The sequence below is a fragment of the Biomphalaria glabrata genome, chromosome 16 (assembly GCF_947242115.1).
Source record: "Biomphalaria glabrata chromosome 16, xgBioGlab47.1, whole genome shotgun sequence".
Classification (NCBI taxonomy): Eukaryota; Metazoa; Mollusca; class Gastropoda; family Planorbidae; genus Biomphalaria; species Biomphalaria glabrata.
In genome coordinates this window covers 12,421,524-12,444,887 of record NC_074726.1, presented here as the reverse complement: position 1 = coordinate 12,444,887, position 23,364 = coordinate 12,421,524, and the positions used below count along the sequence as shown (strand labels likewise).

The 23,364-nt window shown below is 34.7% G+C and overlaps 1 protein-coding gene across 2 annotated transcripts; it reads left to right on the top strand.

Moving 5' to 3' along the window:
- The first annotated feature begins 2,058 nt into the window (after window positions 1-2,058).
- LOC106065881 (ADAM 17-like protease) lies at window positions 2,059-22,690 on the top strand. 2 transcript variants are annotated; one of them, XM_056014713.1, is made up of 11 exons: window positions 2,059-2,133; window positions 9,688-9,814; window positions 10,660-10,793; window positions 14,080-14,168; window positions 16,461-16,570; window positions 17,485-17,594; window positions 18,240-18,361; window positions 18,821-18,913; window positions 20,545-20,646; window positions 21,963-22,104; window positions 22,345-22,690. In XM_056014713.1, exons 1-11 carry the CDS (start codon window positions 2,118-2,120, stop codon window positions 22,488-22,490), a joined length of 1,191 nt encoding a protein of 396 aa, XP_055870688.1. In that variant the 5' UTR covers window positions 2,059-2,117; the 3' UTR covers window positions 22,491-22,690. The 2 variants fall into 2 exon arrangements, with proteins under 2 accessions (XP_055870688.1, XP_055870687.1); XM_056014712.1 differs by lacking the exon at window positions 2,059-2,133 and adding an exon at window positions 2,154-2,289 and having other exon boundaries at window positions 22,345-22,685.
- Window positions 22,691-23,364: the final 674 nt, after the last annotated feature.

The following is a 23,364-nucleotide window of genomic DNA, read 5'->3' as shown; positions in this document are numbered from 1 at the left end:
GTTATTTAAGATATTAAAAGCATGCAAGAAAAAAATCAAATAGCCAAATAGATCTAATCTGAATAGATTGTAAGATGAAATATTAATCAACACTTAAAAATTTAGGCTAAAGCATCATACTCCAAGCAGTGGATTTGGCAAAAAACAGTTACATGTGGCCTCTTGTGGTACAACCACATCAAAGTGATTACCATTTGTATGCAATAGTGTTATGTTGCAGCATATATGGTTGTCTGTGTGAGATAGTATGTATGTGTTTGCATCATGAAATAAAGGTTTTAATAATAGCCATGAGTATTTTGTTTTGTTGTGGTTTGGTGAGAATGTATAGATGTCTCTTTGCAGTAGTGTAGCAGCTGCAAGCATTTCTGCAGTTGTGGCCCATGTTGTATCTTTTTTCATCAGCTCCATATGCTGGAGTTTAAAAAAAATATGGTAGCTATAAGTACAAGTTCTTTATCCTTCTCTTATTATGTACGGTAACTTATAATCATATTGAATGAAAAACAATGCACAATATAAGAACAAGCAATATCTACAACAAGGTAGAGAAAGTAATGATAGGACTGAAGAGTGGAAGGGAACTCCTTTTATAACAGATTCGGGAAATGTTACAATGGCATCACAACACGATATGATCCAACCACGGGAGTTTTTGTCGTACATAACTATCTGTAGAAGCTGGCCGACATTATAGGATACAACCAAGAGAGTTTTGATCGTGACATCGTTATGTTGCGTCACGTTTCAGTCTTAGTCTCATCCGACTAGACCTCAGTTGAACTGCATGTCGGTGAAACGAACCGGCAAAGAAAGCGAAGAAGGATAAATTTTGACCAAGTAAAACACCGTACCTTGCCCTTCTCCCTTTATGAGCATACCAGCGATCCTAGCAGTAGATGACCTAATATAACCACGGCGCCGGCGAAGCTCCGAGCAGGGGAAGGTGATGTTACATCACACCTAGTTCTGCCGTAAAGACAAAGATCGCGTGTGACGGCCGGCGCAGCGAGGGTTTAAAGGTACGTAAGAATAAACGGAGAAAATCGCCACCTGTACGGTACGGCGGGAGAGAAAACTTGCTTTGGACTCCGTAACGGAATGTAATACATGGGCGAGGTGGATCCATGTGAAGAGAAGGGTTGGTAGGTGGAGTCGCTAACCCCCCCCCCCCACAACTACACATCTTAAACAAATTTAGTGTAATAGGTGAGGAGGTGTTTTTTTAATGAACTCCGAAAGTAAAGATGCATAAATTATCTAAATAGTAGTGTATATGCTTCTTATCTGTTTCTTTATACATTGGCTTTTGTTCCCCACTCTATGCAAAGTAAATTTCAGATTGTGAAACATGATAGTTTAACAGGTGCTACGTAACGTTTAACAAAGACGTTCGTGATCTAGTTACACTCGACCTATCCTCCCTCCAAGAGAGGTGGAGCCAGAGGTAGTGGTAAGAGTTATAAACACAGACATTAGTCCTATCTGATCATAAAACACACGCCAAACAATCTCTGGTAGACAGTAGACTCCACTCAGAAGACCTCACGGCGAAAGAGAAAGGGACACTGATATGTGTCAGCTTCATAAAATTCTTTCTCTTCGTGGTGTGATTTTACGAAAATAGAGAGCACTTAAAATTCGTTAGAAATGTAGGCCTATAGATCTAACTGTAGTCTTAATCATCAACAGATAAACATAAAAGTATTATTTCTTATAGTAATAAGTTTCCCGTACTAGATCTATATCATTTATTGTCATTGCTCTCAAAAGATCACTAAGTTATAATGCATAATTTTGTTCAAAAAATAATAATAATTAAACATAACATGTATATCTAGATGCGTGTTTCATTTCATTTAATTCATGCATATTTGTTTTATATTAATTATAGATCTAATTGTTAACATATATTTTTTAATTAATAATTTCATAAGTAGAAAAAAAGAAGAAACAACAAGTTCATCAATTTATTAATAACATTTTATTTAGACCTTCATTTCAGTAAATACACTTAAAAAATCATAAGTGAACAGCATAAGAACAAAAACTCTCTTTAAAAAAAGTTATAGAAAGTTCAATATAGGTAAGGGAGATAAATATGCTTAACAAACAACATGGTGGTCGGCAAAGGTATCTGCACTATGGTACCTGAACTATTACCGCATTTTATTTTCTGTTCATAATATTTCTAGTTATGAATGACATCTATGTAACTTTTGGTCATGCGATGTATACAGCTTTGTCTATTAATTGGCTTGGCCTTTATCAATATCACGGTCATAGCTGGTGAGTCAGTGACTGAGTGACTTTTAAATTTAAAAGACTTTGTCTTGTGACTTTGTCACTTTTGAATTTTTATTTTAGACTTCTTTTGATTCTCAAATCTAAAATTCTAGAGTCTAGATCTAGTTCTAGATCTATCTAGATCTAGATTAAATCTAGCTTCTTTTATTAAGACTCGAAGTTGAGTGATTTAGATCTAGAGTAACTTACATCTATCGAACACCTTCGTTTTAAGGTACTTATCGAACACCCCATTCTCCTTTATTTCGATGATTATAAAGAAACTAGTCCATTCTTATTGTGCATCGTCCATTTCTTGATAGTTAAGTTATAATTTGTTTCATTTTCACCCGAGGATCATTTTTTTACTTATATTCAAAGTGCATTGGTAATATTGGTATAAAAATTTCACATTTTTTGAACTCTTGGGAAGAGTGGAGTGAGTCTCGGGTTAAGGGTATTTTTTTAATGCTAATGACGCTTCAGCTCAAAAAAACTATATAATACGCTTCTAATTAGGCTGAGAAATATTTACAACTATTTATTTGAAAGTGTCCTTTGTTACCTAAACATGAAAATTGAGGTTTAAAAAGGGGGTTTTCGATAATAGCAGTTTTTATATAAGCAATCTCAGCTTCGTATGATATCGAACGCCATTTTAATGTTAAAAATAAACATCAAAGGGATATAACCCAAAGAAGACAAAATATTTAAATTATATATTTTTTAATTGTTATTTTTTAAAATAATGTAATGCAAAGTACAGATATAAATTAATCATATGTTACAATTTGTATCAGCTATTTGTGGTTTACCGTAAATGTGATATATTTTTTTTAAGTAAATAGATTTACATCAATATGCACTAATTGTACCCATTTTAAAAGCTTGATTTTATGACACATATATTATATATTATAGCTTGATGCTAATGGCGTCCACAGCGGACAGTTGTGAGTAACAGTGGAATGTATTCAGTTGTGGAATGTATTCAGTTGTTGTTTCTTTTTCAGATGCCCCATTCTATTAACTTCTGAATTATGTGTTATAAATACCAATACCAAGCGCATGTGCTTGATGTGAAGAGATATTAATTAAACGAAAGGGCAAGGGGGGGGGGGGGGGTATAGAATGCAGATATGGTATTTTGAAATAAAAATGTCTTGGGCAGGTAAAAAAAAAAAAAGGTCGGGGTGGGGGAGAGAAACAGTCAAGACACTGTATCCAGAGATCATCAATAATTGATCGACCATTAGAATGTGACGTCAGCCTCAAATACATAGAGTCATTTGTGCTTCTCGATCTAGACGTGTGGCACCGAGTCTATAAAATTATATATATATATATATGCCATATAGTATGATAAAGCTCATAATGCGCTACAAAGACACTCCTTTGAAACATCACAAATACACAAAATAATAACAATAACGCATTTAACCACTCTCCTATTCTGCCTACACCCCCTTACCCGCGCTTCCACTCTCCAACATTCACACTTTTTCAGTGCAAAGTAACAATGTAAATTTCAAGACTCAATCCAAACGCAGCCACCAGACTAACACACAACAAAAAAAAAATGGTCAGTGATAGCGTAACACACAGGTGTAAACCAGGCCATCAACACAGCCCCAAAACATTGTTCAAGTTGTAGTAAGAACAATGTTGAGGGGAAAGGGGGAGGAGCCATCAGTCGAGTACCTACGGTCAAGCCGCTAATTAGGTCACAAACACTAGGCATGATAGATACGTAGTATATATAGATATGTTGTTTGTGTGTGTGTGTGTGTGACAAATACTAAGCGTGCTCTAAAATACGTTGTTTTTTTTTGGTTAACCAGGTGGTTTAGGGAGGGCGGATTTATCTACATCTATAGGTAACACAGCTTGCAAGCTACCATAGCTTTTCAGCACCCCCCCCACCCTCCCCGCCCAGATCGAAAAATATCTAGCACTGACTTTTGGGCTGTTACATACACTGAGCGTGCTAGATCGGCGGCTAGTTACGTAGGGCCGCGTACCGTATGTTTCGTTTTTAGGTCAACCAATTAAACTGTTGTGTCCTGCAATGACTTGGGGAGGGCGGGATTATCTATTGGCTACCAAAGCTTATTAGGCTCTCCCTCAAATAAATAATATCTGGATTTAATTTATTAATGGCCTTATGTCTCAAAATAGCTTAGACCTAAATAAGTACTACGGTAATGCGTTACTGGGCTTAGCACCGTCAGTTTCTAAGCAGAGCTGATCAGTGATAGATTCCTTCGATGTGGACCATTTGAAAATGACTAAAAATATGTCTTTCTTGACATGGCGTAAAAAGAAAATGATATAAATAAAAAAAAATATAGATTATAACACTTTTGAAACACCATACTTTTCACAAAATTTTAAGATTATAACACTTTTAAAACACCATACTTCTCGTGTGTTCGATAAGTTCTTAATATGTTCGATAAGATAAGATAAAGGTAAAAAAGTGTTCGATAATTTAAGCTTTTGAAATCATCAACCTGACCCATTTTAACATCAAATATAAGTTTAACTATGAGTAGTGCCTTTTTTATGATTGTATGAAACCAATTACTCTGGAGGATCATCTTAAACAATGTCACCCTGACAAAATAGATACAAATTTGAATAACTTTTGAATACTGAAAGATACAGTTCTGAATACACCCACAAAATCTTTCTTCAACATCATCTAATATAGAAGATGATGGTTTGTGAGAGTCTTACAATATCTCTTTACTTTAGCAAAATAGGGAAAACACAATAAGTAAAGCAATGATTTTCTCAGCTGTTGTAGTTGTAAAAACTGTTTTACACAAACCTACATCTGTTATTCTTAAAAGAAATTCTTTAAGCAATAACTCAGTTCGAGGGCACATCGGTGGCATGAGTTATAAAATTAAAAGCTTCCTATATAATTCTTTAAAAACGACATATATATAGTTTGGGATCAGCGGCATCACAGACTCTGACAGGGTGTCGCGTTGTTTGCTGCAATCTACCTAAGGGTCGCTGGCTCCTTATTTTTCCTCAGGGTTGACCAGCGAAAGCTTTCCCATGTTTGGGTATAATTGCAAGACAGCAGAGTTTTCAATTTCCTTCTGCTAGGTGGGTAGCAAGCCAAGGCTAATGACCCCTTCCTGCTCGAAGCTTACTGGTTTAGGCACCAGTTACTCACATTTGCCCCTTCTCCCTTAGTGAAAACAGTTTCGCGGACAGGTGAATGATCAAGAAATATATGAGTAATTGCTCTTTGTGAGATCTATTACAATGATACTTAAGGCTAATTAATTTATTAATATTTAATGTTTGAAGGACTACTTCATAGAATATATATAAAACATAACATCCGTAGGAACAGATGATAAAACCTGGGAATTTGAATTTTATCAATAAAAACTAGTTATTACTTAATACTTAATTTGTAGCTTTAAATTACATTTTCATTCTTCAACTCACTAAAGTTAGAAATTAGTATTTGAAAAAGCAGGGGGTCTACCAAAAACCAGAAAACATGGCAAGGGGTCTACGAGACTTAAACGTTTGGGAACCACTGATCAAGAGTCTATAGATCTAATTGATCTATCTAGATCAGTGGTCTTCAACCTTTTTTGGCCTACCGCCCCCTTTTTCAAATTTTTTCTTTAAAAAAATCTGCCAGCGCCCCCCTCTAAGAAAAACAGTTATAAAGAAGCGTGAGAAGGCAAATTTGAACAAAATATCATCTATCTATTAATTTTTATGCTGTCAATAACACTTATCCAGCTTGGGAGACGACAGCATGCCAAAGGCGATTGTGGTGAACTCCTTGGCCTATGACTGACGAACTTTGAGGTGCCCCTCTCCCCCGTGAGCGCTATAAAGATTTATTCAGGCGCCATTTCGCTCTCACTGGCATAGAGGAAAGTACCTGGCAGCATTCTCTGGCAGCAGATAGCCTCTGAGAGAAACAGTTTGAGAGCTCTTACAAAAACTGCGAGACAAACATTTGATACTCAAGGAAAAGCCAGCATACAAAGGCTTTGTCTGCATAAAATTTGGGAAAATATGTAGGTCGCAGATGGGTTTGCGTAGTTATGTGAAACACTGGACTCAGCCATAATCTCAGAATTAAAGGCAAAAACAGCCAATATTATCATTATTCAAAAATTATGTCAAATAATTTGCAGTGATTACACACAAAAATTAGTTGTAAAGACTTTCTTTCAAATCCTAAGAATAGTTTCCGTTTGAAGTTTTTAATATTAGGGCCTACTGTTTTTAGGTTTAATTTTAAATTTAATTTTAATTTTTAATATAAATATTATTAGTGCTGAATTCACTACAAAATGAAATTAAGCTAATGGTAACCTTGTGCCTCCTGTAGTCTGACAATATTAGAAATTTCAAGCTTTAAATTAGCCAAGGCAAGGCGAAGGTCTCCTCTATTTGCTACATCCAGTCTATTTCTTTGCTTATTCATTAACTTTGTTACGCACTAAATGTAGGTTAACCATGTATGTTGATGGAATAGCTAAAACATAATTCCATTTTTGACCAAAGTTTGGAATTTTACTGAAACATTTAAATGCAGCCACATCTCTGTTGTGCCTCTAGGGGCGTAGCTAGGAATTTCCATCGTTTGGGGGCCAGGGGGCTTGACATCTTTGGAGGCCGCTGCATTTTGCGTAATATTTAATTTAATTAATTAAAAAAGCAATAATTTGGGCCCCCCCTTAAATGGGGGCCCGGGGGATTTTCAAATTTCCCCCCTCCCCCCCCCCCCCCCCCCCCCCCCCAACCTTAGCTATGCCACTGTGTGCCTCCTATGTTTACATTCTTTTTTACTGAAGACATGATTTTTTAAATTTATTTTTTCATGCAACTCAATTTGAACGTCAGTAACAGATGTTTAATAATTGTCATTTATATTTTTTTTTTTTAATTTTAGAAGTGAATCTTAATTTCTTCATAGAGCATTGTTATGTGAATTGCATAGATATCGGTGTCCTTGGGCAGTAATTCATTTGTCAACAAACAAGTTATGTGAGATTGTAAAACTCTTTAAAATAGATTTAATATCTCGATAAAAGAGAAAATGCTATTATCAATAAAAGTCAATCTCTTTCCTAGCAGTCGGAGGTTCGTTTCATTCATTTGTGTTAGATGCCTACCATGTTAAACAATTTTTTTTTAGCCTGCTTTAAGTCATCGCCAACCGTTGAATCTTCTCGTTTCTCAAAAAAAAAAAATATTTAAGAGCTTAAAAAACGAGCCATAACCATTAACAAACCCCTTTCGAAATCCAGAGAAGTTCAGCTTACAACAAGCGTCTAACACCTTTTTCATCATTTGTTTCATAAAACTGTTGAAAGATGCGCTTATTTTCGGCATGGGTTTGTATTTTATTTACAGTTTTATAATTAGATTAAAATAGAAATGAAATTGCGGGCTAAACTTTTCTTGTGTATCATAACTCACAATGTGAATAGTGAATAGATTTGTTCTTTATTTTATATTACCTATGAAGTCATTGTAGCGTCCAACCACTGATGGTTTCCTATATGTCCCCATAAGCTACATAACGAGACAATTTTGAAATAATATTTCATCTCTAACAGAAAAAAAGTCTTTTTGTGTTACACATGTTTTAAAATAAATTTAGTTTTAATCAATTTTTCAACAATATCATAAGAATTTTTAAAAAGCTATGCATTTTTCTAAGAAGCCACTAAAACATATCCTGCTTTGCTGTTTTTTGGTTTTTAGTATTGTTTTAATTGTAGATTTTTATAATAGTTCATGACCCCCACTTTGCGAGTACTGTGACTCTCGCCTCACCGTGGAACATATCCTCGTTGATTGCCCCAGATACCAGGATGTCAGGGCGAAATATTTTAGAGCCACTAATCTAAAAACACTATTTAATAATGTCGACCCTGGGAAGGTACTGGGCTTTATTCGGGAAGTGGGGCTATCTACGAAGATCTGATTTCTGAATTTGTGAACATGCACTATTTACATTAGATTTTTACCAAATATTTAAATTTTTACTACCTTTACTATTTTAACTGCGAATAGACCTTGATTTTAATTATATGACTGTATAGAATCTGGCCCTTTTTGTTTAGAGAGAGAGTAGTCCTTAAGGGACTGCAGGCACGACATGGCCTAAATTGTGCCGATGTGCCTCAAATCAACAAATCAATAATAGTTCATGAGTATTCTTAAATTATTTTTGGATATCGCTATATGTTTGTGAAGCCGACTTGGTTTCATAACCTCATCTGAAAATGCCATCAAAGTAGAACTTACTATTTTTCTAGTGGCAATTCCCTAAATCTCAAGGAAATATTACATGACATACCAGTGAGTTTTCGTAACATTTTATCAATGTTTTTTGTTTTTAAAAAGTTAAATTATGCTTTTAAATGTTACCTGTAATGTTTTTTGCAATTAACATTTACATATTAATATATTAACATATGTAGATAAAATAAACTATAATCTAAAAGGCGTATTACCTACTTTGTTTATCAAATCTTAAACGTTTATATGCGCGAAATCCATGGACAATAAATACTCTTCAATCATAGCAAAACTGTAAGAATTTTAAAAATAGAAAATGGGATTCCCGAACTCAATTTCTAACGCTGTTCCTATTCTTTAATTAGAGGCAAGTTAACTATAATTTGTCTATATTTAGTTTAATGTTGAAGAATTTTAAAATTTGTTTTTTTTTCAGAGCACATTTAGTTTCTTCTTTCCGCCTTTATGCCCAGCGCCCCCTTACCGCCCCATTTTGTGCCCAGCGCCCCCCTACCGCCCCTTTGGCTCTCAGCGCCCCCCAAAATCTCGAAAATGCCCCCTAGGGGGCGATATCGCCCCCGTTGAAGACCACTGATCTAGATCTATATGACTTAAATAATTTAAATCTATTATAATACCTTTTAGTCTAGATCTAATTACGGATCAAACTTTCAATAAATTCAGCAAAGGCCAAAGCAGCAGTTGACTGAGTTGTTCAACAATACATTAATTGAATTGAATGCATTAAAACAATGAAAGTCTATTTGTTTAGAAAAACGTATTTCCAACTTTAAACTTATTAATTATAGATATAAATATATCTAGATCTCTACTGTAAATATATATATATATTAGATATATATATATATATATATGTATACTAGATAGAATAGATATAGATCTAGCATTTTGCCACTTGGATCTGGTAGAAAAATATCAAAAGAGAAAATATATTATGTGTGCCATTTTTTTTTTACTTTGTACTCAAGGGCAGTTTGTCATCTTTTCATTATCCATCTGTATTATACTTCTCTTATTATATACATTTCTCCAACTTGTTATTTATTAGAACACTAAATACGTTTGGTTTTCTATCTACAGCTGAACTACATGAACAACTTCAATACTTTGAGACACTGAAAGTTGTGGATGTGAAAGTGAGAAAGAAGAGAAGTCTTGACAGCCAAACTTCATTCACCAAGGATGTTACTTTCTCTGCATTTGGACGGTAAAATAAGGCTTCTAGTATTATTCTGTCTTTTAGTTTGCAGATACAGAAAGAGCTTAATATTTATTTAGTGTTTCTCTATTACTTAGTACCTATGTTTCTTGGTTATCTTCTAATAGTTTCTAGTTGTGGCATTCCTACAATCTTTTGTCGATCTAAGGATGAAAGTGGATTTCCTGCATTTTTTATAAAAATAAAATGTACTAGTCGACCCACTATTTGCTGGAAGTATTCATGTAGGCATTGTATTGTTGAGCAGAGTGTATGACTGTGCTTCTGTGAGTAAGAACAGCGGACTGGGCATCGCCATAGTTATCCCAATGTTTGCAGACAAAGCTTACAGTGAAGTTCGAGAGCAACAGTTTCGTCTCTGGCATTTTCCAGAAATATGCGACTTTACGAATTAAACAGTTACCTGATGCAGGAATTTCGACTACATTGAAAGACCTGTTGACTCCGTTAAATATATGTGAAGCGGTGGCCATGGATAGAAAACAAAGGGCAATACAAATGGGCAAAATCAAAACAAAGCTACAGAAAAAACATGCAACTATTTTAATGACATGAGATATTGACGTGTGTAAAAAATACACACATAAATGTAGTCAAATATAGAATGTATAAAGATAAAGATTACTTGTTCTCCCCCCCCCCCCCCCTCTCTTTTTTTCTGAGCCGTGCTCTTTGTCGCCACAAAAGTTAAGTGGGGTAACTCTAGTCCGACTTGCAGAAATAAAAAATGTATCTTTCCATGTCTTTTTTGGTGGTGTCCATTGGTTTGGCCAGCAAGAGAATTATTTAAAATGTATTATTGTTCGTTATAAAACTTAAATTTTCTTTTTCAGGGATTTTAATCTTATATTGACTCCTGGCTCACCTGTAATATCTTCAGATTTAGCAGTCAAACTTGTTTATCGAGATGGACGAACGTCTCCATTATATATCAATGAAAACAATTTTTATACTGGGCACCTGACAGGTTGGTATTTAGAATATTTCAATTGAAAGATGTGCAGTCCTCTTGAATTGTTTAGTTTAAAATAAAATATTGACAAAAATGTTATACATTTTAAAAGAAATTCTCACCTCGTGACTTAATGCCAATTCACTCCATAAGTAATATATATATAATTTATGTATTAATGTAAGTGGCATATTGTTCATTAAATTAATGAAGTAATTATTATATTGAATTTTTTAAAAAAAGAAGATACTGATATAAAGTTTCTGTCAAAGGTTTGTTTTCAATTTGGTTAAAATAAATAGGTTGGAGTACAGACACATTTTCTTTCTAGAAGTCAGGTAGAAAATGAATGAGGTGAGTTGTTGATGGATGCATTCTTTGGGTCGAGAGGCTAAGTGCGCTCGAACTTGGCTTGTCTTGGCTACCTAGAAGGGGGCTCGAGATTCGACACCCGACTCGGGCAGAGTTGCGTTTACTGAGCGCCTAAAGGCAGCACGGAAAACCAACTCCTAGATACCCCCCCCCCCCCCCCCCCCCCCAAACCGGTCCACAAATGAGATTGGACCAAAGCGCTCTGAGCATGCTATAAGCATGAAAGTAGCGCTATATAAAAGCTATAATAATAATTAGGAAATACATTTTTAAAGATTAAGATAGGTTTTTGACATTTTTAGCATATGTGACAAGTCAAAAACTCGCTGTCAGAGTCACTCAAATTTATCACAGCATTAATTATTATTATTCAGTATTTATTTATTTTATTTTAATTATTTCCCCATCCTACCCCTAAATTCTTCACCCGCACCACCTTTTCCCCTCCAGGCTAGACTTAGTTGACCACATTGGAGATAGCTAAGGCGCGTCCTTTCATTTATCTGCCCTTGATCGGGGAAAGGTAAACACACAATCTCTTTTGTCTTACCCGCCGGATGTCTGAAGGACGGTCGCGGTTGACACCACCTTGGTTGGAATGCAAACCAATCTTTTCCCCCCCCCCTTCTCCCACGTTTCTCTTTGATCTAGGAGATCAATAGAGTCAACACGCCTCGTGACGGTCCAAGGTGCGACTCTTGTCGGACTTCACCCACGTGTAAGATAATTCTTAGCCTAGGACATTTCCTGTTTCCGCCCACATTTTCCAGGCCTATATAAAATAGATCCAAATCAAATCAGACCCTCTTATTTCTCATTGTCGCTGAGTAATCGAGTCTGGACTACTTCATTTATCCTTTCTCCTAGAGGAATACCTGGTGGTAAGCCGAACTTAATCACAAGTTCCATCTTAATTACTTTTGTGCTATTTCCATTGGATATTATCATGTGTATTTTGCTTAGTTCATTTATATTTAATTAGTGCATTGTGTATTTCTCACTGGCGTAAGTAGAAAACATAAACATGTCCTATGTATTTATTTGTTTATTGCATTACTCTATTAATGCTGCGTTGCTCAATTGATCGTTGATGCAACCATGTATATATTTGTACATCCATTTTATTTACTTTGTCTCGGCTGATCGCCTTGATGATTTTACTATCGCACTAATACTGCGCTTAGAAAGGAGATATGAGTTATCTCCCCTGTATGGAATTATCTCCCCTGTAGTCATTTTACTCTAGCTAGAGTTGCGCCGCTTGATCGCCCATTCAAGTGCACTCCATTGTTCTCGACCGACTGTCGTATGTAAACAAACCGTCTTGGTCGCTGACCACCGCCCATTTCACCTCCCCCCCCTTCTTTCTCTATCCACCTGTGTTGTTTATTTGAGATTATTATTTCCCCTTCTATGTACATTGTTATATTATTATTTCCCCTTTTATGTACATTTCTATATTGCTACTATCTGCCATCTATTTTCCAAATCCCATTTGTCATCATCTCCCCTTTGTGCTCAAAAGCAATTTTACCAATCTGAGGAATGCACCTCAGTTGAGGGCATCGATAAGATGCATGAGAGACATGTCCTAACTTGTCTTTATTTATCCGCAGCCTCCCTCAGGTGTCTGCCTATTTATGTGCTGAGTGCTATTCAGCACTGCACTTTCCTACTGAGATCTGCCTATTTGCCGCTTAGTGTCTACTCGACACTACTCAACTATTTGCTATTTGCTGTTCAGTGTCTACTCGACACTACTCAACTCTACTACTTGGCGCTATCGGCCTTGCCCGCCTATTCGACAGCCCACCTGTCAACTTGTTAGGTGCAACGTCCCTATAGACCCAGATCTGTGTGAGACGTCATAGCTACGCCAAACCCTCTGCAACTCACAAATCCTGTCAACTACGCTGCCCATGGCAGATCAGCTCTGCCCGCAGTACACTTGTGCCCACGGTAGCCGGCCACCCGCCATACTGTGCCCACTACAGATCTCAGAACTTTGGAATCAGACTCCACAAGAACTGAATCCCCGGCGTCCCTCTATCCGCTAGAGCGCCACCTCCAGCTGCAGAACCTCAAGCCAGGACACAGCCAGCTGCAACATCAACAGGACAACCAGCTAAGTCAGAGGACAAAGTGACATACTCTCTTATTAAGTGCAAGAGTGATGATTAAACATAGTTTTCACTAGAGATAGATGCAAACCCTCCCCCTTTTTATTCTTATATGTAAATATTTATGTAAATAAATATTCTTTTATTTTAACTTTGTATCTTTCTTTCATTGCTTGTCACGTTGCGTGCCTGCTTCCGATTTATATGCTGACAGGTTGGGGTGTGATAGCTTTAAAAATAATCATCCCCTAGACATTAAACGCGCCAAACAAACGTCACATTTCCCCACCTGTCACAGCATATTTGTTGATTTCTTTGTCTTTTTTAAATGGATACTTAACATTCCATCTATTCAAGTCACTCCTTCATGGAACCTTTTGGGTAGGTGGAACCTTAACATGGATCTCAAAAATGTCTCTAATGATTTTCCAAAACTTTTCAAAGTTGATGTATATCATTGAAAAGAATTACTACTAGCTCATTTGCCACTCTAGGAAAACTCTAGTTTAATAAACTAATGTTCAGGAACATTTTGCACATGTTCTTCTAGGTCTCATTCTATGGTCATTCATTGGCATTAAAAAAAATAATTGTGCAAAATTTTAGGCTGATCCGAGATTGGGTGTGGGAGAAATAACATGTACAAACATTTTACTAGACAGTCAGTCAGACAAAACAGTCAGAGTAAGTTGATATAACCTTTGTAAAAAATTAAGAAGTGCTTGTATTTGTAATGCTAAGGAAAGAATGATTATTACTGCATGTAGGAATACTAAGACTTAATAAAACTTTCCAATGTCTCATTAAAGATGATGAAACTGTGAGGGTGGATGCTCATGAGGAGGATGGTGTTTGGGGACTGAACATTTATGACAAGTATGATACCTACACTTTAGAAGTAAGATATAGACCCATTGCTACATTCTTATCTCATATACCTGCACTTTAGAAGTAATATATTGACCCATTGCTACATTCTTATCTCATATACCAACACTTTAGAAGTAATATATTGACCAATTGCTACATTCTTATCTCATATACCAACACTTTAGAAGTAATACATTGACCCATTGCTACATTCTTATCTCATATACCAACACTTTAGAAGTAATATATTGACCAATTGCTACATTGTCATCTCATATACCAACACTTTAGAAGTAATATATTGACCCATTGCTACATTGTCATCTCATATACCTACACTTTAGAAGTAATATATTGACCCATTGCTACATTGTCATCTCATATACCAACACTTTAGAAGTAATATATTGACCCATTGCTACATTGTCATCTCATATACCTACACTTTAGAAGTAATATATTGACCCATTGCTACATTGTCATCTCATATACCAACACTTTAGAAGTAATATATTGACCCATTGCTACATTGTCATCTCATATACCTACACTTTAGAAGTAATATATTGACCCATTGCTACATTGTCATCTCATATACCTACACTTTAGAAGTAATATATTGACCCATTGCTACATTGTCATCTCATATACCTGCACTTTAGAAGTAATATATTGACCCATTGCTACATTGTCATCTCATATACCAACAATTTAGAAGTAATATATTGACCCATTGCTACATTGTCATCTCATATACCTGCACTTTAGAAGTAATATTTTGACCCATTGCTACATTGTCATCTCATATACCTACACTTTAGAAGTAATATATTGACCCATTGCTACATTGTCATCTCATATACCTACACTTTAGAAGTAATATATTGACCCATTGCTACATTGTCATCTCATATACCAACACTTTAGAAGTAATATATTGACCCATTGCTACATTGTCATCTCATATACCTACACTTTAGAAGTAATATATTGACCCATTGCTACATTGTCATCTCATATACCAACACTTTAGAAGTAATATATTGACCCATTGCTACATTGTCATCTCATATACCTACACTTTAGAAGTAATATATTGACCCATTGCTACATTGTCATCTCATATACCTACACTTTAGAAGTAATATATTGACCCATTGCTACATTGTCATCTCATATACCTACACTTTAGAAGTAATATATTGACCCATTGCTACATTGTCATCTCATATACCTGCACTTTAGAAGTAATATATTGACCCATTGCTACATTGTCATCTCATATACCAACACTTTAGAAGTAATATATTGACCCATTGCTACATTGTCATCTCATATACCTGCACTTTAGAAGTAATATATTGACCCATTGCTACATTGTCATCTCATATACCTACACTTTAGAATTAATATATTGACCCATTGCTACATTGTCATCTCATATACCAACACTTTAGAAGTAATATATTGACCCATTGCTACATTGTCATCTCATATACCTGCACTTTAGAAGTAATATATTGACCCATTGCTACATTCTAATCTCATATACCAACACTTTAGAAATAATATATTGACCCATTGCTACATTGTCATCTCATATACCAACACTCTAGAAGTAATATATTGACCCATTGCTACATTCTAATCTCATATACCTACACTTTAGAAGTAATATATGGACCCATTGCTACATTCTAATCTCATATACCTGCACTTTAGAAGTAATATATTGACCCATTGCTACATTCTAATCTCATATACCTGCACTTTAGAAGTAAGATATGGACCCATTGCTACATTGTCATCTCATATACCTACACTTTAGAAGTATTATATTGACCCATTGCTACATTCTAATCTCATATATCTACACTTTAGAAGTAATATATTGACCCATTGCTACATTGTCATCTCATATACCTACATTTTAGAAGTAAGATATAGACCCATTGCTACATTGTCATCTCATATACCTGCACTTTAGAAGTAATATATTGACCCATTGCTACATTCTAATCTCATATACCAACACTTTAGAAGTAATATATTTACCCATTGCTACATTGTCATCTCATATACCTACATTTTAGAAGTAAGATATAGACCCATTGCTACATTCTAATCTCATATACCTGCACTTTAGAAGTAATATATTGACCCATTGCTACCTCTTGTTATATGAGACCTAGGCACTATAAAAACACTATATCATAGTATATCAATATAATTCATGAATACATAAATTATCATGTTAATTATTTAAAGATTATCATTATGTTGCTGTTTGTTATAATTTTAAACAATTTTCCATCCCCAGCCATCATGGCGGCATTTACCCCCTTCAGATAATCACTCCATGATAGTATATAGGCACTCAGATGTAAAATGGAACAACACATTTCCTGAGTCAGATACAAAACATAGTTTGTAAGTAGGCCTCTGTGGCCATTGCGTAAAGTTCAATAGAACTGATTATCCTTAAATGCAGCCCCACCATAATTTTATGTTTTTAGTTTGAAGAAATAATAATAATTACAACCAAATTATTCATTTATTTTACTTTAATTAAATGCTGTTACTGTTACTTACTAAATGTTTTTTATACTACCAAATCTAAAATGACATCTTCATTATTTTTGTCTGTCAGCATTATTTTTTTACTTTAACAATAGCAAAAAAAAGTAAAATAATCTCATCTCTGCCTGTAGTTCCTTCTGTTACATAGGCCACCAACCAGTCTCTTCCTGGTGTCTGAGTTCTGGGCCAGTCACACCAACTGTCCTCAGGTATTGCCCATCTGCTTGGCATCAGCTTCCAAATCAAGGCATCTTTCCTTGGGGGTTCCAGGTTTGGGCCTGCCTTGCTATGTTGAATGCAGGCTTGCGCAGGGTGTGACCTATCTATCTCCAGCCTCTCTGAAGGATATCTGCTTCAATGGGCACAGTTCCTCATTTGAGATCTTGTCCAGTCAGTGGATCATAAGAATCTTCCTCAGGCGGGTATTGATGAATACCTGTATTTTTTTCATGGTGGGGAAGGTGGTTCTCCATGTCTCTGCTCCATAAAGTAGTAAAGTAATAAGTTTGGTGCAAAATAACTAAAAGTCAAATTCAAATTGTTTAAACTTATCACTAACAATCTAACTATTAATGGGTGACTAATATGATTAACTTATTTTCTGACTTTCCTTCAGAGTTGAGGATTACAACCTAGCACAAACCTCCTTAAGGATGGCAGTGGGCAGGGTTCAAACTTGGGATCATCTAGATGACAGTCCAGAGCACATATCTCACTATCTAGTAATTGTGAATAACTATAAATTGCTCTTTTATTTATAACAGACTAAACTTCTGTGGAGCTGTACATCCTGAAGAGGATCCAGATGTTAAATTGGATCAACAGACACCCAAAGATGAAAGATATTCATTCACCCGTAACAAAAATGAAGAGGGTATGAAAATTCTGCACATTTTCTAGAAATTAAATTTGTCTCATTATAACACTATAATTCAAAAATTAGCCTTGATAAAAAACAAATTTGAAAAGATTTCATGAGGCAGTCTTGACATTTTATCAGCTAGATTTTTCGAATGAGCTGAAAGTCATTTTGTGTTTCCCTCACAGATGTAACCAGTCACACTGGTGCCCATTTTAATTTCAGTGTGAATGTCATCTTGCAATGTATATTTTATTTCAATTACTGAATGTCATTAGGGCACCAACATACACCTGTCTCTTTTTTAATCATACACCTTTTTTATTTTATTGTACACCTCTCTTTTTTAATCATACACCTGTCTTTTTTTTAATCATACACCTGTCTTTTTTTTTTATTGTACACCTGTCTCTTTTTTAATCATACACCTGTCTTTTTTTTATTGTACACCTGTCTCTTTTTTAATCATACACCTGTCTTTTTTTATTGTACATCTGTCTCTTTTTAATCATACACCTTTTTTTTATTTAAGTGCTGGAGTAATTTAAAAAACTTGAAAACAAGTACCGGTACATTACTTGTTGATTGTTGACTCACTTGTAACTCTTTTTATGTTGTTTTTTTTTTACATTATAACAAAAAGATGTCACATTGTTTCAGGACAAAGCAGGTCAAAAAGATCATCATGGACTTTGAACACATGTCACATCATTGCTGTAGCAGATTACACATTTTTCATGGGGCCTGGTGGAGGATTTCCCCATCAAACAGCTAATTATATTGTAAGTTTCTCTTGATTCTAATAGTAGACTCAATATGTATGCACTGCACTAGTTTTCTAGTTGCTAGTCTTCTTAACAATTCAAAAGCTCTATTTAATATAAGTTTTTAATTCTCAGCTAGACTGGATTAAAATTAACCTTGGCTTTTCAACACTTTTGCATATGGGCTTTTGAATTTTATTTTTCTAGTGAGAAAAATGTCTAAAAAAAGATTACAATGTCCCATGAGAGCTTAATTCTTAAAATGTCCAGAGATTCTAGTCAAAAACTTGATTTTTGACGGAAGTTTTGAGGATGCTTTCACCTTGCTTTCAAGGGGGCCTGACATTATTGTAAAGCTAAGGTTAGGGAATCATTACCTCTCAATTGAATATTTGTATATCCCCTTATATAACAAAATGTTTTTGATTTTTTTTTTGTTTTGTTTATGATAAAGTTGAAATAAAATGATAATTTCAGGTTCAGACCATGCAGAAAGTGAACGCAATCTTTAAAAATACTGTTTGGGATGAAGATCGACAGATAAAAGATTTAGGATTCCACATTAAAGAGGTTTGTCTCTGCTGCTATTAAATTTACTAAGGATAGGGTTCGTAACGCTCCTAAAATCTCCTAAAAATGAAAAGTATCCTAAAATTCTCCTAAAAATTTCCAAAATTCTCTTAAAATTTTTACCCAGTATGTTTTTAAAATAAAATTTTGCTTATTTCTTGATTAAAATGTGGGGGGAAAAAACAACATTCTAATCGCATGACATTACGAGCTGGCTGTGTTAATGAGCTGACCAGTAGTGATGCTTCTACACCGCCTTTAACCTTTTGTAAAGCTTGACCTCGCGATTGAAGATGGCCTTGGCTCAAGCAAGCATCTCACCTGGCATAATCTTTCTGAAGGCATTGCAGAAACTGTTGTTTCCTTTCATTGTTACTGTTGAAGACACGCTAGACTTAGTGTGATGACTATTGTCTATAATAATAGCAATTACCACTACCAGCCTAATGTGTAGGCTACACCCCTTGGGGCCCTCCCTCACCTAAATTCTTCTTGTAACAGTAAGCAGGGTTTGTAGCGCTCCTAAAATCTCCTTTAAAAAGTCTCCTAAAATCCTAAAATTCTCCTAAAAATTGCCAGAATTCTCCTAAAATTTTGTCCACTCACCTAAATAAAACTTGTACCCAATATTGTTTTAAAATATAATTTTGCTTATTTCTTGCTAAAAGTGGGGGGAGGGAAAACAACAGTGTAACTAGGCATTCTGATTGCATGACATTACGGGCTGGCTGTGTGTTAATGAGCTGACCAGTGACACGTCTACACTGTCTTTCACCCACTTGTGAAGTGATCGAAGATGGCCTTGGCTCAAGCGAGCATTTCGCCTGGCAATATTTTTTTCTGAAGGTTGCGTAGAAATTGTTGTTTCCTTTGATTGTTATGACTGAATCGCGCTAGATCTAGTCTGTAGTGATTATTGTCTATAATTAGAGCAACTACCAGCCTAATGTGTATGCTACACTCTCCGGTCTGACCTCATCTAAAATCTCCTTGTTGTAACAGTAAAAGTGACTTCGCGTGGAAAGTCTGTAAATTCTCACCTAACCTGAAAACTGTGAATTTTAGTCAATTTAATGATCTCGATACATCTAATGTCTAGATTACTCTAGAAGTACGCTAGATTCTAGATTCACGCAAAATCAATAGAATCTAGTGCAGATAATTCACCCACCGCCGTGAAAAGCCTGCAAATTTTAGTGACTTAGATCAAGATTTATGATAGATTTTGTGAAGATAATTCTCACACAGCCATGAAATGTCTGCAAATTTTAGTGACTTAGATCTAGACTCTAGATTATGCTCAATCACTAGAATCACTAGAATCTAGTGAAGATAATTCTCACACAGCCATGAAAAGTCCGCAAATTTTAGTGACATAGAGTTAGAGTCCAGATCTACAGTAAATTCAGTGAAGATAATTATCACACAGCCGTGAAAAGTTCTGTGAATTTTAGTGACTAATTTAGTCTTAGATCAAGAGTCTATAGATCTGAAGTAGATTTAATGAAAATATTTCGCACACAGACATAAGCAAAGTTTGATGATGATGATGATGATTATGCATTATAATTTTATTAAAATAAGATTGATTCTGCCTAATTTAATATATGTGTATTTCAATGCTCCTCCAGATGAGAATCCATACTGAATACACAGATCCTAGTCAGTATCACTCCAACAATAAACATTATAATATGGACCAGTCTTATTGGCCTGATCAGGAGCTACTTGCGGTACATCGTTTTCTTAGTAAAGGATTATTAGGTTCCCAGTCATTTCATCCCCGTCATTTCATCCCTTGGTCATTTCAACCGCAGTCATTTCATCCTCTTATCCTACAGAAAATAATTGTAAAAAGTATGAAATTAACAATATTTCATACATTTATTTTTTTCATTTTTTTTACACTTTAAATAAAATAGAATTTAATGTCATAAAAAAAAAAATGTTTCATCTATAGATATACAGTTAATGAACAATAAACGGTTTTTGTGTATTAATCAAAATTAATAAGATGGATAGGCTATTGATAGTAGGTACAGCGAAGATGATCCATTAATTCATATTGCTGTACATCGTTTGTAATTTCTTGGCTAGTGTTGCATATTTCTTCCTTGGGTGTTCTTCAGTGTCACAATTTATAACTTATATGCTATAACGGAAATTAAAACAAATCGGTAATATGAATCGGCTCTAGTGGAGGATTGACTAGAATAAAAAAAACTGTATATCAAGGTAAAAATTGACGAGCCCATATTCATGAAAGAGCTATTGACAGATAAAGATAAGATGGCCGTCAGAAGATAAGTTATCAGCAGCATAATTATAACTATTCTAATTGCTCTCGTCTCACAACAGATTTCCACTGCTTCCATCACACCTTGGACTTTGATCATTACTTATGCAATGTGGCACGATAATTATAACATCCCTACATAAAATTGATATCTACTTATTTGCATATATTTTTAGATTTCTCAATAAGAAAAAAGAGAGAAGAGGGAACACTGCAAGCACTATAACAACTGTCAAAAAATAGCATCAAACATTGTAAATAAACATATTTGTATATTAAATGAAATGAGTTTGATTTACAACGCCCTATCAGCACAATGACACAGGACGAAGAGACAAATATTTATTTGGGGATGAAGTGACTGGGGTTGAAATGACCGGGCAAAGATTTTGTATTAATCTAGACACATTTTTCCTGGCTCAACAAAAGTTCAAAAGATTAAGAAAGTTTTTAGGTAGATTTAAGAGTATTGATTTTAATTGATAAATTCTTTGCAATATTAAAATTGTAGATGAATATAATAGATTTTCTTAAAATATATAACTCATTGATTCATTCCCATTTTGATTCATATAGATTGATTCTAAGTATTTTTTGTTTTTTACTTTACCATGAATTCATAGTTGAGAATTTAACCAAAAATAAAAAGATATTTCTGTAATAAAGTGTAGACCTATCTTTTTATTAATCCCTGAAATGTATGTCGATATATTAATTTTTTTATATCATGAAAATTTGCATTTTTTTCAACAGCAATTTGGCCATGATAAATATTTCACAAATTTCTGTTTGGCTCACCTTTTCACTCACCGTACCTTTGATAAAAATGTTGTAGGTATGGCCTACATAGCTTCTTCAAGAAAATTTACTCCATGGGGTATCTGTGCAAAGCTAGGTGAGCTATTTTTTTTTTACTAAGCTAAGCTGTCTACCAATATTAGAACATGTCTCTTCTGTTTGGGACCCTTCAAAACACACCTAAAGGGGATACAATAAAACAGTTTACCTTTTAAATCAAGTCAGAAGTTATTTTTTTAATAAATACTACCTTACTTTAAAAACTATTCTTGCTGAGATATTTTGCATGAAAGATAATACTGGAATTTGGTCAAATATTTTTTTTGTTGTTGTAAAGGAAGCAATAACATAGCCTTCAATACTGGACTAAGTTCTACAATGAACACAATGGGAAATAATATGCTAACTCAAGAAGCAGTGCTAGTTACTGCCCATGGTAAGCTCTTTCTCATATTTGTTTTTTCTTTTTATCTGAATTTTTAGATAATTCTAATGTATTCACATCACATATTGCTATGATTCTGAAACTTTTTAATCAGCTGTCTTTCAGTTTAGTTTTATTTGTATCATAGTGCCCAAGTGCAGATCACTTAGTCAAGTCAAAAGTTAGGATTGTTGTTTCTTTTGTATTCAGTCTTCCAGCACTTTTGCATATTTTTTCTTTCTCTCATAATAATTATGGAAGTGACTCTGGGTACACTTATTGCATGATAAAAACTTCTAATTATTTCTATATCAGAAATATTTTTTACTGTTGTCTTCATTTCACATCAATGTTGCTAAAAAATAATTCCATTAAGAAAAATACAACTGTAGATTTTATTTGAAATATCTAAAGAGAATGCTTGATATTTTCTACACATCAAAAAAATATTCAAATTTCTATGATGTAGTAAAGTATTTATGAAATTAACTGCATCTTTTTTTTGTTCTAATTTCATTTTCATGGTTCCTACCTGATGCTGCAGAATTTGGTAAGTTATAAAGTTTTTTTTAAACCTAAAATATGTAACGTTTGTATGTTTTGGATGTTCCTTCAGAGTTGAAGATAGTTTACTTCCTAGTCCAAACGACGACGTGGGATGGGAACGGGCAGCGTTTGAACCCGGAACGATCAATAAATCCAAACGACAGTCCAGCGCACAAACCGCACGACCAGGCAGCCATCCTGATATATGTGTCGCACTCTTAAGTCATTGACTGAAATTCTAATGAATATAAAGAAATAAACTTTACCATAAAGACAAGTCCTCAAAGGGCTATCTATTTTTTTAGTTTTAGGAGTTATTATAGTGTCACATGTTCATAAATCTGCATCTGAGCAAAATTTTAGTGCTGCTATTCTCATGTTTAAAGT

What these genes read in the sequence shown, in the direction of transcription:
- LOC106065881 (XM_056014712.1), top strand. Translation starts at nt 2,226, where the DNA reads ATGCGATGTATACAGCTTTGTCTATTAATTGGCTTGGCCTTTATCAAT. An exon ending in TTATACTGGGCACCTGACAG is followed by an intron (nt 10,794 to 14,079) that starts GTTGGTATTTAG and finishes GTCTCATTAAAG; the next exon opens with ATGATGAAACTGTGAGGGTG. An exon ending in GGGTATCTGTGCAAAGCTAG is followed by an intron (nt 22,105 to 22,344) that starts GTGAGCTATTTT and finishes GTTGTTGTAAAG; the next exon opens with GAAGCAATAACATAGCCTTC.